General features: G+C 38.2%; 3 protein-coding genes across 3 annotated transcripts; all 3 read left to right on the top strand.

Annotated features, from left to right (window-relative positions):
- The first annotated feature begins 49 nt into the window (after window positions 1-49).
- Window positions 50-4,858, top strand: acadsb (acyl-CoA dehydrogenase short/branched chain). Its single transcript, XM_053341323.1, has 11 exons — window positions 50-85; window positions 445-607; window positions 706-806; window positions 901-1,107; window positions 1,338-1,508; window positions 1,967-2,092; window positions 2,182-2,274; window positions 2,817-2,906; window positions 3,028-3,165; window positions 3,464-3,563; window positions 4,079-4,858. Exons 1-11 carry the CDS (start codon window positions 53-55, stop codon window positions 4,153-4,155), a joined length of 1,299 nt encoding a protein of 432 aa, XP_053197298.1. The 5' UTR covers window positions 50-52; the 3' UTR covers window positions 4,156-4,858.
- A 3,049-nt stretch (window positions 4,859-7,907) lies between these two features.
- LOC128381659 (homeobox protein HMX3-B-like) lies at window positions 7,908-9,083 on the top strand. Its single transcript, XM_053341702.1, has 2 exons — window positions 7,908-8,187; window positions 8,491-9,083. The coding sequence occupies exons 1-2, from the start codon at window positions 7,908-7,910 to the stop codon at window positions 9,081-9,083; spliced, it is 873 nt and encodes a 290-aa protein (XP_053197677.1).
- Window positions 9,084-11,258: 2,175 nt separating this feature from the next.
- Window positions 11,259-16,446, top strand: bub3 (BUB3 mitotic checkpoint protein). Its single transcript, XM_053341277.1, has 7 exons — window positions 11,259-11,396; window positions 12,394-12,588; window positions 12,684-12,753; window positions 12,952-13,103; window positions 13,558-13,716; window positions 13,919-14,096; window positions 14,912-16,446. Exons 2-7 carry the CDS (start codon window positions 12,394-12,396, stop codon window positions 15,130-15,132), a joined length of 975 nt encoding a protein of 324 aa, XP_053197252.1. The 5' UTR covers window positions 11,259-11,396; the 3' UTR covers window positions 15,133-16,446.
- The last annotated feature ends 417 nt before the right edge of the window (window positions 16,447-16,863 follow it).

Here is a 16,863-nt window from a genome sequence, read left to right as displayed (position 1 = left end):
GAAAGCAACGTCAACCCTCAGCTGCACGCATGTAAACATTTTGTAACAAGTCATGGCTGCTCCGTTGGTCAGGATTTTCTCTAAGGTGAGCTGACTAAGATGTTAATGGTTATTTACATGTGCTTCTTTTTGCATTCGTTTTTATTTTTATTTGTCCCCCCCTGTATTTGTCGTTCACTCTTGGATTACGTAACCTGGTTAGGTTTTGTAACGTATCGTACTAACGGCTAATGCTAGCTCTAAAGCACAAATGAACTTGTATCAACACAAACTGATAATAGCAACTCAGTCCTAATAAAATGTCCAGATTATCGGATTGGTGAATGGGGGCTGAAATGAGTGACTTGTGCTGTCGTGCATGTATTCAAACTCGCAGATAGGTAGGTTTCCCCATTGTGGCACTAATAAAGTATTATCTTACACTTTTGTCTATTGTGCTTTCAGTCTTGCAGACAGCTCTGTCGCCCTTGGGCTGCAAGTCAAGTAGGATGGAGGACCAGGTCCACGAAATCTTCCCCAGATATGGCTTCAGAGCTGGCAGCTGATGTGGTCGCCTTCCCTCCCCTGCAGACATATTCAGAGGAGGAGAGCATGATGAGGGAAGCAGGTGAGCAATGAAAAATTGGGTTCATGTTGTTTCTGTAGACTGGAGATTTAAAATAAAAAAAATCTAAAGCACTAATTACATGTTTTGCTTTTTGACAGTGAAAAAGTATGCACAAGAGTGCATTGCTCCCTTTGTGTCAAAGATGGATGAAAATTCTGTCATGGATGAAGAAGTGTTAAGATCTCTCTTTGAACAGGGAGTAAGGGACTTTTTTGTGTTTGTAATACATCTAGATAAATAGATGTCAGTAAGTGCTTTATTTCTATCCAGTAATTGATCTTGATCTCTTACAGTTAATGGGTATTGAGATCGACCCACAATACGGTGGCACTGGCTCATCGTTCTTCTCCTCCATTCTGGTCATTGAGGAACTGGCAAAGGTTGACCCCTCTGTGGCTGTGCTCTGTGACATCCAGAACACACTGATCAACACACTGTTTTCCAAACTGGGTACACCAGCTCAGAAAGAGCAATACCTCAGCCGACTGTCAACTGACATGGTGAGAAGTTTTACATTCTGCCTCCATGGTAAACTCCATAAAAACACTGTGTCGTTATTGATGAGTCAATTTAAAAAATGCTTTTCTTGTTGTATTGAGACCTCTCACTTATTGAGACCTAAAAGATGTTATGCAATTGTCCAAATACATGTTCATCAGGCGTATTCTGCACTGCATTTTTGGAAAAAATTTCTGCATCTTCTTATTTGTTTGTGTCTTGTCAAACACAGATTGGTAGCTTTTGTCTTTCTGAGGCACAGTCAGGGAGTGACGCCTTTGCACTGAAAACACGTGCTGAAAAACACAAGGACTATTACATCATCAATGGATCCAAGTTGTGGATCAGTAATGCAGAGCATGCAGGTGTATTCCTGGTGATGGCCAATGTAGACCCCTCTGCTGTAAGTACATTCTAATGTTTCTATTCTAACTTCTTGTTAATGATTATAATAATATTAATAATAAACTTTATTTGTGTAGCATCTTTCATATGAGAAATGCAGCTAATATTACATGCACCAAGTGCCTTATATGAAAAAAGACATACAATTAACATAAAAACACAACATTGATACATCCTAATGGCACTTAAAAAATAAAGGATCCAGCTTATGCATTTATTTTATTGAGATAAGATTTTTTTTTGTAAAAATAATCCAGAAAATGAAATTAATATGTTAATCACCAGAATAAATGTAATCCAATTTAATAACATGGCAAGTTATAAGATTAAAGAGGCATAGTTTTACATTTTTCTAATTCTGTGTATCAAAAAAGTCATAGGCACTGTGGTTTTTTGGTACTTTAATGTGTTGCCATGTACTATACAAATACAACATCAATCTTTTGTGACTGGCAGGGATACAAAGGCATCACCTGCTTCATTGTGGACCGGGACACAGAGGGGCTTGAGATTTGCAAAAAGGAGAACAAGCTCGGCCTGCGTGCATCCTCCACCTGCCCACTCAACTTGGACAATGTCAAGGTACTACCAAACACTTTCCTACTACATCGGACCTCAGTGAAAGAAAACAAACTTTTTACAAACTACAAATTTTCTGCTCTCTGTTGTAGGTACCGGAGCAGAACATTTTGGGAAACATCGGTCATGGGTACAAGTATGCCATTGGAATGTTGAATGAAGGCAGGATTGGAATTGCTGCTCAGGTATTTTTAACATTTGTCTTTTACATGAATAATGTTCTTAAAGGTATACTATGCAACATTTGTTAGGTCTAAACAAAGGATTAAAATTTGGGTCCTCCTCCTTGGATCAACAATACCAGAGCGAGCTGAGAGAAGAGTGAGATAGCAGTAATCAAACAGGCTAGTTAGTAAATAAAGAGAGAGCGAGATAAATAATATATAAAACATGATTTTCTGATGGTTTCATGGCAGTTACGTTCTAAAGCACTAATAAATACATCCACACAAACCTGCGTCAAGTTGCTCAGTCAAACAAAGACCCAGACAGCAAAGGAGCGTAGTAGGTGAAACACTGAGGCACAAAAAAACCTAAAAAGAAACAGCAATGTAACCTGGTGGCTCTGCTATGAGTCCCAATCTCACATACCTCTAGATGGTTGTAATTGATTGAGCGGGAGTCTTTTAATCATTTTTCCTAGAGTCCTGCATAGTATGTCTTTTAAAGCAATCAATAACTGTGAAATTAATATTATAAACATGCTTACTTTGTCTCTGTGTTTCAGATGTTGGGGCTGGCACAGGGTTGCTTTGACAACACTATTCCATACACCAGGCAGAGGATGCAGTTTGGAAAACGTATCTTTGACTTTCAGGTAAAAACTCCAAATGATTTCTTTCACTTTTGGTAAGATGTCATTGGTTATTGACATAACTCTGGAGAGCAACATAGAGTTCAAAGAGTTTTTATGTTGTTCTGGTGCTTCTCTATTCTAGGGCATGCAGCACCAAATAGCCCATGTAGCAACACAGATTGAAGCTGCTCGGCTGCTGACCTACAACGCTGCTCGTTTGAAGCAAGCCGGCAGACCTTTCATTAAGGAGGCTTGCATGGCTAAATACTTTACTGCAGAGGTGAGATTCCTGATTCACTGACAAGAGTTAAATACAAGGATGTTTTGCTGATTGTAACAGTTCTAGCATATATTGTGATAATCAGGGTTGTCCAATTTTATATGTCCTTCTGGTTCAGTCTTCAGTCTATTTTCATATTTTTTCTTTATGTGTGGTTTAATTTCTGTGGTAATATTTTAGATGATGCTGCATTTTTGCCCTCAACACTGCTGTAAAAAAAAGATTTTCAGTCCAAGTTAAGCATTTTCCCAATTAAATATAAGTTGTTGTGAGTTAATATCTGTTTTATTTTCCACAGGTTGCGACCTTAACCACATCTAAATGCATTGAATGGATGGGTGGAGTGGGCTTCACCAAAGACTACCCCATAGAGAAATACTACAGAGATTGTAAAATTGGTGAGCATGACCGCAGAAACATGAGACTCAGCACCACTACACAAATTGAATGGATTGTTGTTTGGATTGGAGATGGCTTTGGTAACTGTGACTAAATATATAAGTGTGTAGAGGACACAGCTCACGAGGGCTGCTGGAGGGTCAGGTGTAGTAGTTGTTTGTGATTGGACCAGAGTGGGGTGGAGAGAACGGCTAATAGCAGTGTAGCTGTAATCAGACTCTACAGGAATTCCCCTATCTGACCCCTCCCTCCTGAGTGTCATTATACCAACACACAACTAAGGAAGCTGTCAGGGCATAATGTCACTTTTCCTTTCATCACCTCCATTTCAGCCCCCCAGTTCTTCAGCTGGAGCACCGGCCTAACTGAATTACATAATAAGCCAGTTGTTCCCTTGTCTCCTGACAGTGAAAGCTGCAGCTTCATGTTCTGTGCAGAGGAATTTAACAAAATTGACCTTGTTTTGTACAACATGAATTCATTCTGATGCTGTGTTTTTTTTCTCCTTGTGTAGGCACCATTTATGAGGGCACGACAAATGTCCAGCTATCTACTATGGCCAAGTTCATTGATAAGGAGTATGACCACTGAAAACCATGTGACTGGATCCTTATAGATTGCACTCTGCTGTGTTACACTCCATAGCTGTAGACCTGTTTTTATGTTACTGGTTTGTTGCAGTTGCATATGTTTGCCTTTTAATATTACCACCTTGTACTCTTGCAAACTTAAATAGTTTTAGTATGTTGCTCCTTCCCATTTCTGATGTTACTAATGTGGTTACTTCTGTTCAGCTCCTTTGGTTAAAGTTGCCCTGGTGTAATAATGCTTTTTACTTCCCATTTGCTTTCTAAGAGACTTTTTCAAAAATCAAGGACTGTCAAACGTAGATTCAAACCACATCCTTCTTGTTTGTACTTGTCCTCTCGTCCACCTGCTCATCAATTATGTCCAAAAACATGACTTCACATTTCTGTTTTGATACAGACCCACACATTTTCAATATTAAATTAAAGTGTTGCTTTCAGTATGAGAATGAATTTTTAAAAAATGTTTCTTCGAATGTTTCAGTGCCTTCAGGAAGTTTGTATTGCCTGCGATCAATAACTTAGTAGTATTTTTTTTCTGTGTAAAATACTTCAAAACAGGTGATTGTAATGGTTCACTCACTAATATGGTCGATAAATACTGTACAGTTCATTTTTCAGAATATGAGAAAAATAAATCACAAGAAGTTATTATCTGTAAAATATCCATATCTGTGAATAACTTAAACAATATCAATAAATGTGAAAGGTAACTGTTCATCTTTCTTTGGTGTGATTGACTGCATTGTGGGTTATTATCACGTTCGGTCACTAGATGGCAGCATTCTCCTGAGCGACAACAGCGCCTGGAGTCGTGGAAGCTACTCACTGAGAGAGCAGCAGTCAATTACCATATCTTATAACAGCCTGTCACCTCTAATGATATTTTATATCAATTTAATTATGCGGGTGCTTCAGATGAAAAGAGCCTGCCGTGCATAATTGACTCACTGATAATTTTTCAGGTGAGATTGATTAAATTTCCGTGGCCTGTAAAATGGAGGTCTATTGTTTTACACAGACAAGCTGTGGCCAAGTTTACAGACACCTAATATAGCCACTACCCATGAACAACAAGAGTTCTAAAAGGTATCTGTTTGACAAAAATACAGTCATGAATTACTGACAATATTTATTAACTTAGATGGAAAAGTGAGAATAAGAAATGCTGTAGAGATTGGTAGTATTGATGCCATGCATGGTGCAGTAAAACACAGCATTACAATACAAAGATTCCCATGAAGTTAATGAGTAACAAAGTCACACAGTTGAACAAGATTATCAAGAATTGTCATTCTTTTAAAATTACACTATGTTGTTTAACAGGGGATTTAACTTGTCCTGTTTGGTTTTCCACTGTATACAGAGAAAATTGCCTTTTAAAGAAATTTTACTGAATATTGATTAAAAAATGTAACATTTTACATTTCATTGATCATTCCAATTGGTTTAAAAAAACAAATGTCAAAATATCATAGATAGATAGATAGATAGATAGATAGATAGATAGATAGATAGATACTTTATTGTCCCTGAAGGGAAATTTGTCTTACATAGATCTATTTCTGTCATGGAAGAGAATGCCCTAAGATTTTGTGTTTTGATCATAAGATTTAATTTTTATTTATAAGAAATATGCAGTGTCACCTGTTTGCACCAGAGAAAACACAACATTTATTGAGTGTATTAAGAGCTCCTATTAAATTATGAAAAGATTGGGTCTTTTCATATCCTTCAGGCCACCTGTAAAAGTATCTTATTAGTATTTTAGTAGTACCCAAGTTATACATTAATATTGATAATTTGTAATCTTTGTATTTTAAACCTTTCTCTGGGTCTGATCAATCTGAGGTATACAGGTCATTGTTGTTGCTGGCTTTGGATTGATAGGGTGAAAATGAAGCATATACACAGAGAGAACAAAATGTTATGAATAAGATCAACTCTTAATAAATTGAAAAGGGGAAACTCAGGTTTACGTTTGCATCATTGATTGAGTGCACTTTGTTTTCCCCTCTATCCACTCTGACTTGTTCTAGCCCCTGTTTAATGAGCATAATCTGATGAAAACACAGCTATCTGCTTTACACTTTGCATTGGCAAATGCAGCTCTACTGGCCTCTTTCTCCGCCCCCATCTTAAACACAGCTATGAGACCTCTAATTATGCAGGGATTCAAGTAGCTTTTCACAAAACACAGTGTTGTCCTTTAGAACTGGAGAGTGCTCAATGTGCTAAAGGACAGGCTGCATATTTGTAGGTTGAGCAAATTCAATTTATTTGATTAGTTCTCTGCATAAGCTTCAAATTTGATTCAAAGGATGAATCTTAAATGTAGTCCATGTAGGATATATATGCATTTGCTACATTCCTGCTGATCACCAACAAGTCTGTGCCATGTTTCCCCCCCATAGATCTTTTTTTATCATTTGCCCATAGTGAGATGTGTTTTTTGAGTTTGCTTTAGGGCTTTAAAAGTGACAGATTCCAATGTTAAATCCAAGGAGGAGGCCAGTTCTATAACTCAAGTAGCATAACAGCATTCATCATAACTCATTCATCCTTCAGCCTTACCAAAAAAAGCTCTGTGATGGCTTATAAATATGAAGGCTGTCTCCCTCCTGCTCATTGCCCTCTATTTATCACCAAATCTGATAGCACCATAATCATATAAATGTGACATGCAAGTATAATTTGTTGCATCCAAGCACCCGTATTATTACACAAGACGCATGTCATCCTCATACATTAGATCACTTGCTGTCGGTGTGGGTTTACATGCTTTTGTACAAAGCTGATATGAAAAGCCTTTATCACAAAGGTAAGCATTCAATTTCTGCCTGCAGCACGTCCTGACTAATAAAATTACGCCGAGGTCAATGAGCCTTGGTCCAGGTGAAATGTGCAGTACTTTCCTGTTGCACACTGTTGGAACAGACCATGCTTGAAATAAAAGATGAATGACAGGTTGATCCTTAGCAGGTTAAAGTGTTCAACTGTAAAAAAGAGTGAATCAAGAAGTGTCTATCATCTACTGCATTCGATTGCGATAAGAAATGAATACAATACTGTTCCCCTATTTTCAAAATTAATTCAGGCAACAACAGGTTATTGTCTATGGATTTGTCTTGTTCTCTTCATTTGTCAAAACCAACAACGTAGCCTCTATCTGTGTTTTATATGTTTCCGAAGGCTACAATTGCGTGCGTAAAATGTATGCGTAATTTGCGCAATAATTGTGCTAAAACCCAGCAGTTTTGATCCACGCCGAAGTGTGCTAATCTCTGGACTATTTATTCAATTTACTGAGAGGTGATTGCGGCTCGTGTACGCCCCCAAAAACCTTGAGACATTTTCCTCTTCAATCTAATTGGATGATAAGTGGGTGCGTACTGCTCAACCCGAAGCCAAAACGCTTGCGCGGCCTTTTCTTTGGAGTCTGTTCTCGTCACAGCCCCTCGCGGGTTCATCTCAAATCCCATTTGCTATTGTACCTGTCCAATCGCAGAGACCGAGCGCGTTTTAACTCGGATGGCATTTTTTTATTTCATCATTACATCAAGCCGGCGCAAGTTTGGCGCAGTGATCTCTCTGCTTTCACTCCGGTCGTCATCAAGATCTGGACGCAGCTTCGGGCGACTTTCAGGGTATTTTTTCTTTCTTTCTCTGATTTCATCACACCCGGTGAGCGTTTTTTAGGTTGTTCTTTTTTCTTTATACATTTTGATGGTGATTCTAATCGGACAGTAAACGGTAATGGCAGACTCTGATGCGCAAGAGACTCGCCAACCTGCAAAAGACTCGCCGTTCTCCATAAAGAACCTGCTGAACATCGAAGACAAACCCACGAAGCCTAAAACTGTCCTCGCCTCATCTAAAGGAGTGTTTGAAGGCAGCCTCTTCTCTCGGCTCGGTGACTTATCTTTCCCTCGGTTTGAGTTGCCCACACAGAGAATTGGACTATCAGCGCAGTATTTGGAAAGAGCGTCTACCTGGTGGTATCCGTACACGCTCGGGACTCATCTGAGGACTGGAGGTAAATATTATTAAACCTTTTTTATTTTGCAGATAAAAACATCGTAGTGTTTTGCTTTATGCACATCAAAAATCAATTAGAAAAGGACCTATGAGTGTAAATAGATTTTTAAAATACCTTACACGGTGAATTAATCTCACTAAACACTAAAAAGAAAAGTAACAAGGCATAAATAAGCATATTTCACTGGTGAAACATGAACAGCCTGTCTAGATCTTGCCCTCTAACATACAGGTTATTGTCATTTCAGATCATTTTTGTATAAGTGGATCAATTGTAATCTGTAATCTATTTTTTCTGAAGGGTCGGAGAAGGCCAACCTGAGGGAACCCTTGTCTGTACATGACAGGCGCTCCCCTGATCTCCAGAAAAGTGACCAAGATGCCAAAGAGGAAAGCGCTGACGACGACATCGCACTAGATGAAAGTGACGCAGAAGAGCCAAAAAAAGACACAGACCAGGAGGACGACTGGAAGAGAAAAACAGACGATCTGGACTCCGACAAGAAACCTTGTAGGAAGAAGAAGACGCGCACTGTGTTCTCCAGGAGTCAGGTCTTCCAGCTGGAGTCCACCTTCGACATCAAGCGCTACCTGAGCAGCTCGGAGAGAGCAGGCCTGGCCGCGTCACTGCATCTGACAGAGACGCAGGTCAAAATCTGGTTTCAGAACCGGAGGAATAAGTGGAAAAGGCAGCTGGCCGCGGAGCTGGAGGCGGCCAACTTGAGCCATGCGGCGGCGCAGAGGATTGTGCGGGTACCCATACTTTACCACGAGAACGGAGCCCCAGAGACAACAGGGGGTCCCGCTGGAAACTCACCAGGCAGTCAGTCTCTGCTGGCTTTTCCCCATCACATGTACTATTCCCACCCTGTCCCGCTTCTCAGGCCTGTTTAACACCGACTGTGTCCATACTGCGTTGTACATATGTTTTTAAATGAGAGTGACCTTCATTGAAAAAAATTACAATTTTGTATATTTTGTAGATTGAACGGACACAATGTTAGGTCAGATTATTATTATTATTATTATTATTATTATTAGATCATCCTTTATCCTGCTGAAGTGTCCTTGAGCAAGACACTTAGTCCCTTTATAGCTCCCTTGTGTGTTGCAAGAGGGATCATTTGAAATTATTATTATTATTATTATTATTATTATTATCTTATTGTTATTATTGATGGAATCGTTAAATGCTCAAAAGTGGCTGAATATATTTCAATGTGTTCACCATAAAAAAGAACATGTTTTGAACAGGGTTGATTGTCCATATGTATTTACAGAGACTTGTGTTAGTGTTTGTAGCTAAAATTGTGGATTTTAATATTTTGATATTTTCAAATCGTGCAATACTGTGGGCTTCGCGTTGGCTACCAGCCTTTGGCATCTATATTTCACTTTTACAGAAAAAAAACCCATAACCTTTTTTCTCTATGTAATAGTGAGGACAATCATGTGATCCTTGAAATAAACACCCCCGAAAACATTGCAGGTGACAGGTTGTTTTTAAGACGCAGTGTTTTGCCAGTAATTTTTGAAGCCATGATGACAGAGCCAAAAAAAAACAGTTTTTGTGTATGATTTTCCTCTGATATTATTGAAATTCTGTATGTTATATGGTCTTACACTCAGTAAAGATTTTGTTCCAAAAAGAGATGTATCTATCCTTAATATGATCGTGATGTGCATTAAGGAAAAAAAGAATCATTCATTTGAAGATGGTGAGATCTTTAAATATTTAAAACGAGACAGAGAGCACATTGAGCATCTGCAGAGATTTTGGTGCACTCTAAAATAAAATATAAAAATTTGATCATTGCAATTTAGTTTGTTAATGATAGTCATCGTTTTCAATTTGACTTGAGAAATCGTCAGCGATAGCTTAACTGTAACCACTATTGAGAAAACATTAGGCTATATTGGATTCTTGTTACGTTTTTAGGCCAGTAGAAAATATCAGAGCTGGTCTCTATAGGCCTATTGTTTCATCACATCTTTGTACCTTCTGAAATAAGGGAGAGTTACGCACATAACAATAGAATAACAATATTTAAAACAATAGGTTATATCACACAATTGCTCCATTAATCGGGCCAAAATGTGAGCCTGTTATTGAGCCTGTTATTATTTGTATTTATACATATTATTATAATATGAATTTAACAGAAACTGTTAGCCTATGTTAGTACACTATTTTGGCAAAATCAGCCTCAAACTACAGAAAGAAATAATGACGGCCTACAATACTACTAGCAGTCTCCGGCCACTTCATTAGATACACCTGTGCAATCAAATTCAATCCAACAGCTCTCCCATAAATTCTACTTTTTTTTAAGTTGACACATTTTCAGTTCTGTTGACATTGTTAGAACAGTGATAATTTATCGGAGGTCGTACCAAGTGGTGGTAGTGCATCATGTTGACTGGTTGTCCTAATATTTTGCCCCTCTCATGTATGTTAATGGAGTGGACAAATATTAGGAACACCATTCAATAAGGGCTTTATAGGCTAAATGTAATGTAATATTGTCATTATTATTATTATTATTATAATAATTATTAATACTCTCGTAGGCATCGCCATCACCCACTATGACCTCAATAATAAACATAAAGCAGAATTATCACCTTTTTAATGTCAATAAAAGCTGAAAATGTATATGCTTCATAAATGTAAAATTGAAAACAGAGTAATGAGAGAGAGTGAATTATCATTGTATATCACGGTCTAATTAACCAATTTTGATAGTCCTATTTTCTTTGTGGATAAAGGAGAGAAAGATTAAACTATAGGCTACTTTATTGTCCTACCATAAATAAAAGATACACAAAGATCATACGCAGAAAATACATCGTGTGTTTATGTGTATGTGTGTGAGAGGGGGGTTACGAGAGAGAGAGAGAGAGAGAGAGAGAGAGAGAGCGAGAGAGAGAGAGAGAGAATCTCCTGTGTCACGTGATTTGTGTTGCGACAACGGAAAACATACGTCAGGGTAAAACCAGCCAATCAGAGTGCAGGCGGGAATTTGAACATTCGGTTTATCCAATCAACGTCTTCCTACTCTGGAGTACCGGCAGGCAGCATTTACAAGCGCGTTAGCTTGGTGCGCTTCTTTTGTAGCATTTTCCACGTTCATTTATTTTGTATATTATCTTAAACTGAAAGGCATATAAATTAATCTCAAAACGAGAAGAACCACGACAGAAGCGGTAAGTGAAATTAAAAAAGAGCCAGCAGCACCAACAGGCTTGTAGCTTACGTTACATTTACCGTTAGATGCTAGCAGATTTAGCAGCGCTGGTGACAGAAATGGGCTCGGTGTAATTGCTGGATGTAACGGAACAAGTTAGTCTGGGGAGAGGGGATAATAACAAACCCGATCGTTAAAATATGAATTAAAACCACCCTGTCACAATAGAAACTTGTTTAATTTAGCTTCCATGTTAGAAAGCTAAGAGCTCGGTGACGCTAGCTAAATAAATCACTGAGCTAAGCTAACAGCAAGTAGGGAAGCTATTGATCCACCAGTATACAGACTTAACTTAGTGGTTTTCTTTGATATGTTTTTAGATAGACTAAAGGCTATACACTGCACGTTTTATAGTACAATATCAATTACTTTCCAGCAAGCTCAGATCAGTATTAGCCACTCTAAACTTGACGCAAATTAATTTACTGTGACTGTTACTTTAGCTCAAAGCAAACGTTTCATATCACACTCAATCACGAGTACATAATGTTTTTAACCCAACTTTATAAATGTAAAAGTAATTGAATGATTGGTTATATTTAGTAGTCAATAATCCTGTAGTTTAGGTAGTCCAGTTTGTGGTAGCTGTGGTTCAGTTTCAGCTGGATGAAATAAAATTATATCAAAAATGAACAGGATGTTTAAACACTGTAACATTACTAACAGTATCTAACAGAAACTCATATAGTGTGTCTGTAATATTTTCTATGTTTCTGAGGTTTGTTATGAAAATACACTTGTTTTGGCTGCATCAGCATGGTGGCAATTCATCTTTTTGGGGTCTTGTTTGTTGTTAAACTGGATTGCACGCTCCTGTAAGGTATTTATGTAGCATCCACCGATGCTATATTAAAAATATGTCTCATATTGCATGCATGAAATATGCAGGTCTAACAAGATCTTAAGTTTGGATTGCCATATAGTCTCACTTTTTTCTCTGTTTTATTTTTCTGCAGATGACGGGCTCAAACGAGTACAAACTGAACCAGGGACCAGAGGACAGCATCTCTGCTGTCAAGTTCAGCCCAAGCACAGCTCAGTTCCTGCTGGTTTCCTCCTGGGACTGCACTGTCCGTCTCTTTGATGTTGGAGGAAACACCATGCGGATGAAGTACCAGCACACAGCTCCAGTTCTTGACTGTGCTTTTTATGTATGTCACAGATTTTATGTTTGTTTTAGCCTCCTTATTATCATGCTCCAGCATAGAAGTCTAATAGAAACATTAACATCACCTTTTACTTGCAGGACCCAACACATTCTTGGAGTGGAGGTTTAGATGCACAATTAAAAACTCATGATTTGAACACGGACCAAGGTATGTCATGACACTGTATTCGTCAGTCAAGTTTCTAAATCCTAACTAAGCTAATTAGAGTCCCAATGTCACCAAAAGCCTGTTAAGTTTCAGACAATAACTTCACTTACACCTGTCAAATTTAGTCAGGACTGTGAATTGAATGTGCTGCATGTGTGTTTATTCAAATGCTATTTTCTTTATTCTCCTTTTAAATAGATACAATAGTTGGAACGCACGATGCCCCCATTCGTTGTGTGGAATACTGCCCAGAGGTTAATGTCATGGTAACGGGCAGCTGGGACAGATCAGTTCGACTGTGGGATCCAAGGACGCCGTGCAACGCAGGCACTTTTACACAGCCTGAGAAGGTAGAGCAATAGATGCATCAATGCTTAATAAACTGGTGTTTGTGGGGGGGGGGGTACTAAAAAATGATAGTCAGTATAACTTGCCAGAATATTAAAATCACCACAGCATGTCATTTTAAGAGTTTCCTGCTTTATTAAATTGTTGTTTGTTTGTATGAAGAAACAGTGTTTGGATGGAACATATGTGAGAACACCGGCACTGGTTAACAATGAAGTAGCCATTGAAGGTTCACTGTTGTCCAAAAATGACCTACATTTAATCGGATATTTGTATTACAAAATAATAATACAGATACTTTATAAATTGTATTTATTGTGCAAGTGTTTTATACTCCACTATGGCAGAGAAAATTTCCTCTTCTCCTGAATCCATGACATGTTTGTATCAAGTAAGATTCATGGCTTGCTAATGTTGTGTCTCCCTCTTGTCTCATACTTGCTGTCTTTGTAACAGGTATATACGCTGTCAGTGGCTGGAGATAGGCTGATCGTTGGCACAGCTGGAAGACGAGTCCTGGTGTGGGATTTGAGGAACATGGGCTATGTACAGCAAAGAAGAGAGTCCAGCCTCAAGTATCAGACTCGCTGCATTAGAGCCTTCCCCAATAAACAGGTTTGAATCTGAGTTTATTTTTATCAATTAAACAGCAGTATGAACATGCACGACATGTACACAATTCTAATGAATGATACAGACGGCTGTTAAAACTGACTTGATAAGTTTCTGCTGATAGTGTATCTTGTTACTGACACAAATTCCTGTTAATATGAAGACACTAGGTGGTAACCTCATATTTTTTTTGTCTTGGCTGCAGGGCTACGTCTTGAGTTCAATTGAGGGACGTGTAGCAGTGGAGTACTTGGACCCAAGCCAGGAGGTTCAGAAGAAGAAGTATGCCTTCAAGTGCCACAGGCTGAAGGAGGAGGGAATTGAACATGTTTATCCTGTCAATGCCATCTCATTTCACAGTGTTCATAACACCTTTGCCACAGGTATGAGTGATTGATTAATACTTTACAGTTATAGGTTTATGAAAAGATTATTGACAAAAGTGAGAACTTGTTCTGTTGTTTATTTGTTTCTGTAATTAGTGCTGGGTCAACATGGCCAAAATTGTCATCCTGACTTTTTTTTTTTTTTTTTTTTTAAATGATATTGATAATTAGCACGATAAATGTCAAATTATTATTTCTTTCAGGTTTAAAGGCTGATTTTTGCTCCTTAGTGAAAGTTGAAGAAACCAGATGATTAATTGTGATTTGAAATTATTCTTTATGGTCCAAATATGACAAACTGTAGTAGAACATTCAAAACAATTATTATTGAAAAAAAGTTCAAAATGAGCACGAGTAAAATTGTTTTTAATCCCTCTTCTTCAATGAAAATAAATATTTAACAGAAAAATGAAGTGCTCATATACAGGCTACTGCTACTGGTCGTTTTTAGTTTTTTGCTTCTTTTAATCCAGTTGATTTATTACATTCATTATCCGCTGTACATTTAAACTTACATGCTCAACCACTTATATACTTCTCCTTCTTCTAATAACCTTCTCACCGATCATACTGATATTAATTACGTTGAACATTTTTCAAACATTTGTCATTTCTAATGTAGAAAATTTTTATAGTTTTATTGCCCAGTCCTATCTGTAATTTGTTTGGTTTTTATGAAGCTCAGATTTTTTCTTTGACCTTAAAGTGCTGCCAAGGTTGCATGCGGAACAGCTAGTTATTATAGATCTGTATCTCAGCAGTAACATGGTCTAAATCTTTTGAGTTTGACCTTGACCCTCTCCTTCTACCAGGTGGCTCAGACGGCTTTGTGAACATCTGGGACCCTTTCAACAAGAAACGCCTTTGTCAGTTCCACCGGTACCCAACCAGCATCGCCTCACTGGCCTTCAATAACGACGGCACCATGCTTGCCATCGCCTCCTCCTACATGCATGAGAAGGGCGACATCAGCCACCCAGAGGACGCCATCTTCATCCGCCAAGTCACAGATGCTGAGACCAAGCCCAAGTGAGTCTTCCTTAGTCCCGTGGTCCTCAGTATGACGGTTTGCCTCACTCGGAATTTGTGAGCAGCTGTATTTACAAGGAGCACGTCCAGCTGCAGCATATGCTGATCTCTATCTCTGTCTGCCCACTTTTCAATATCCGACAGTTGAAAGATAGACAAGAACTTGAAAATCCTCCCACCCATCTATACCATTGTGAATATACACTCATTACAATGGCCTTATAATAAATACCAGCTTTGTGGAACTTGAAATGTTAAATATTTGTTGACACCAATTCAGTCAGGTAGACATTTTTTAGGTTTCATGGTATTGTTGTATAGGCTTGTGTTATATTGAACTGTTTTTGAATATTTTGCCCCCCCATACATATTGGGGTGGCCAAAATATTAAAAACACAATGTTCAATAAACAATTTTAAGTGTGCAGATTTAAAGAATAAGTTAACATGTTTTAATTTGGTCTTAAGCGCATTCACAAGTCCAAATGTACTGGACTGCTCGATTATGGCAAAAATCATTTTCATGATTATTTTGGTCCATACTGAGATCAGTTACATGATTGACCCACAGAACAGAAACACTTCCATTTTTCAAAAAATGTGTCAATCCACACAGACTCCAAGTGTCTTATTGACACCCCCTGCGCTTTTTTGTTGGTCTTTTGATTGTTTGTTTGTTTTTTAATGCTCTGCGTGTTTCTGTCACATTTAGCGTAATCTGTCCAGAAAACTGTTTAAATCACAGATATCCCGCTCTATATGTGTGTTGAACTTATTAACAGCATCTACACTGAATGATTAAGACTCTCCCAGTCTGTCTATGAGCTTACCTCTTTCACTACAGGCAGATTCCCCTCACTCACAACAGTGGGCGAGGAAATAAATCAATGAATCAATAAATACTAACACTGTCAATTTCTTTCCATGGAGCCAACATGAAAACAATTTTGGTTCAGTAAATTTCTGCTGCCAGTCAGCCTGGTGGAGGCAGGTTAGCTGGCCACTGGTCAGGAACTGGTGCTGACAGATGGCTGAAGAGAGACGCTGAACACAGGTCAGAGCATTTAAGAGAGGGGTGAAACCGCACCGAGAGTCAACATCGAGACCATCATTGCGAAACAATGCGGCACAATAATCATTATATCTCAATTATATTTTTTTTCATAATTGTTGGAAGCCAAAATTGTATTTGGAAATAAAATACGATTAATTGCTCAGTCCTAATATGTACAGTACATAGACTTCTGCTTTGCTTGCTTTAATCATTCCTCATTATGAGAACTTTTACTAATGTGCTTCCAATGAAAATCCACTTTCAATTTAGTCACCTGAGTTAGTCAAATCCAGTACATATCTTCCAAATTCAGGCTTTTTTATACTGAACTCCCTGTTTGTGTTTCCCAGGACTCTATTTCCATGTAGAGGGAGAAGCAGGATTTAGAGTAATATAAATTATTTTCCTTTTATTTAGATGATTTGGACACATTTTTGATTTAGAAAGCTAGTACAAAGCAGATGTCTGTAGGTGCGTGACGGTCTGACATTGTCAATCCATTGAGCGTACTTTATGCTGACTTTGAAGCACTTCAAGCAGCATTGATGAATCACTGTTGAGTGAAGAGTCCAGGTGGAAACTGAACAAGGACAGAACTGGCAAAAATGTTTTATCTGAACCTGTAACACCATCAAAAAGTGAGTGTTTGTATGCAGTATGTGTTTAGAAATATTTGACTCAA

Source organism: Scomber japonicus, chromosome 20 (genome assembly GCF_027409825.1).
Source record: "Scomber japonicus isolate fScoJap1 chromosome 20, fScoJap1.pri, whole genome shotgun sequence".
Classification (NCBI taxonomy): domain Eukaryota; kingdom Metazoa; phylum Chordata; class Actinopteri; order Scombriformes; family Scombridae; genus Scomber; species Scomber japonicus.
This window is presented reverse-complemented; position numbering and strand designations above follow the sequence as displayed.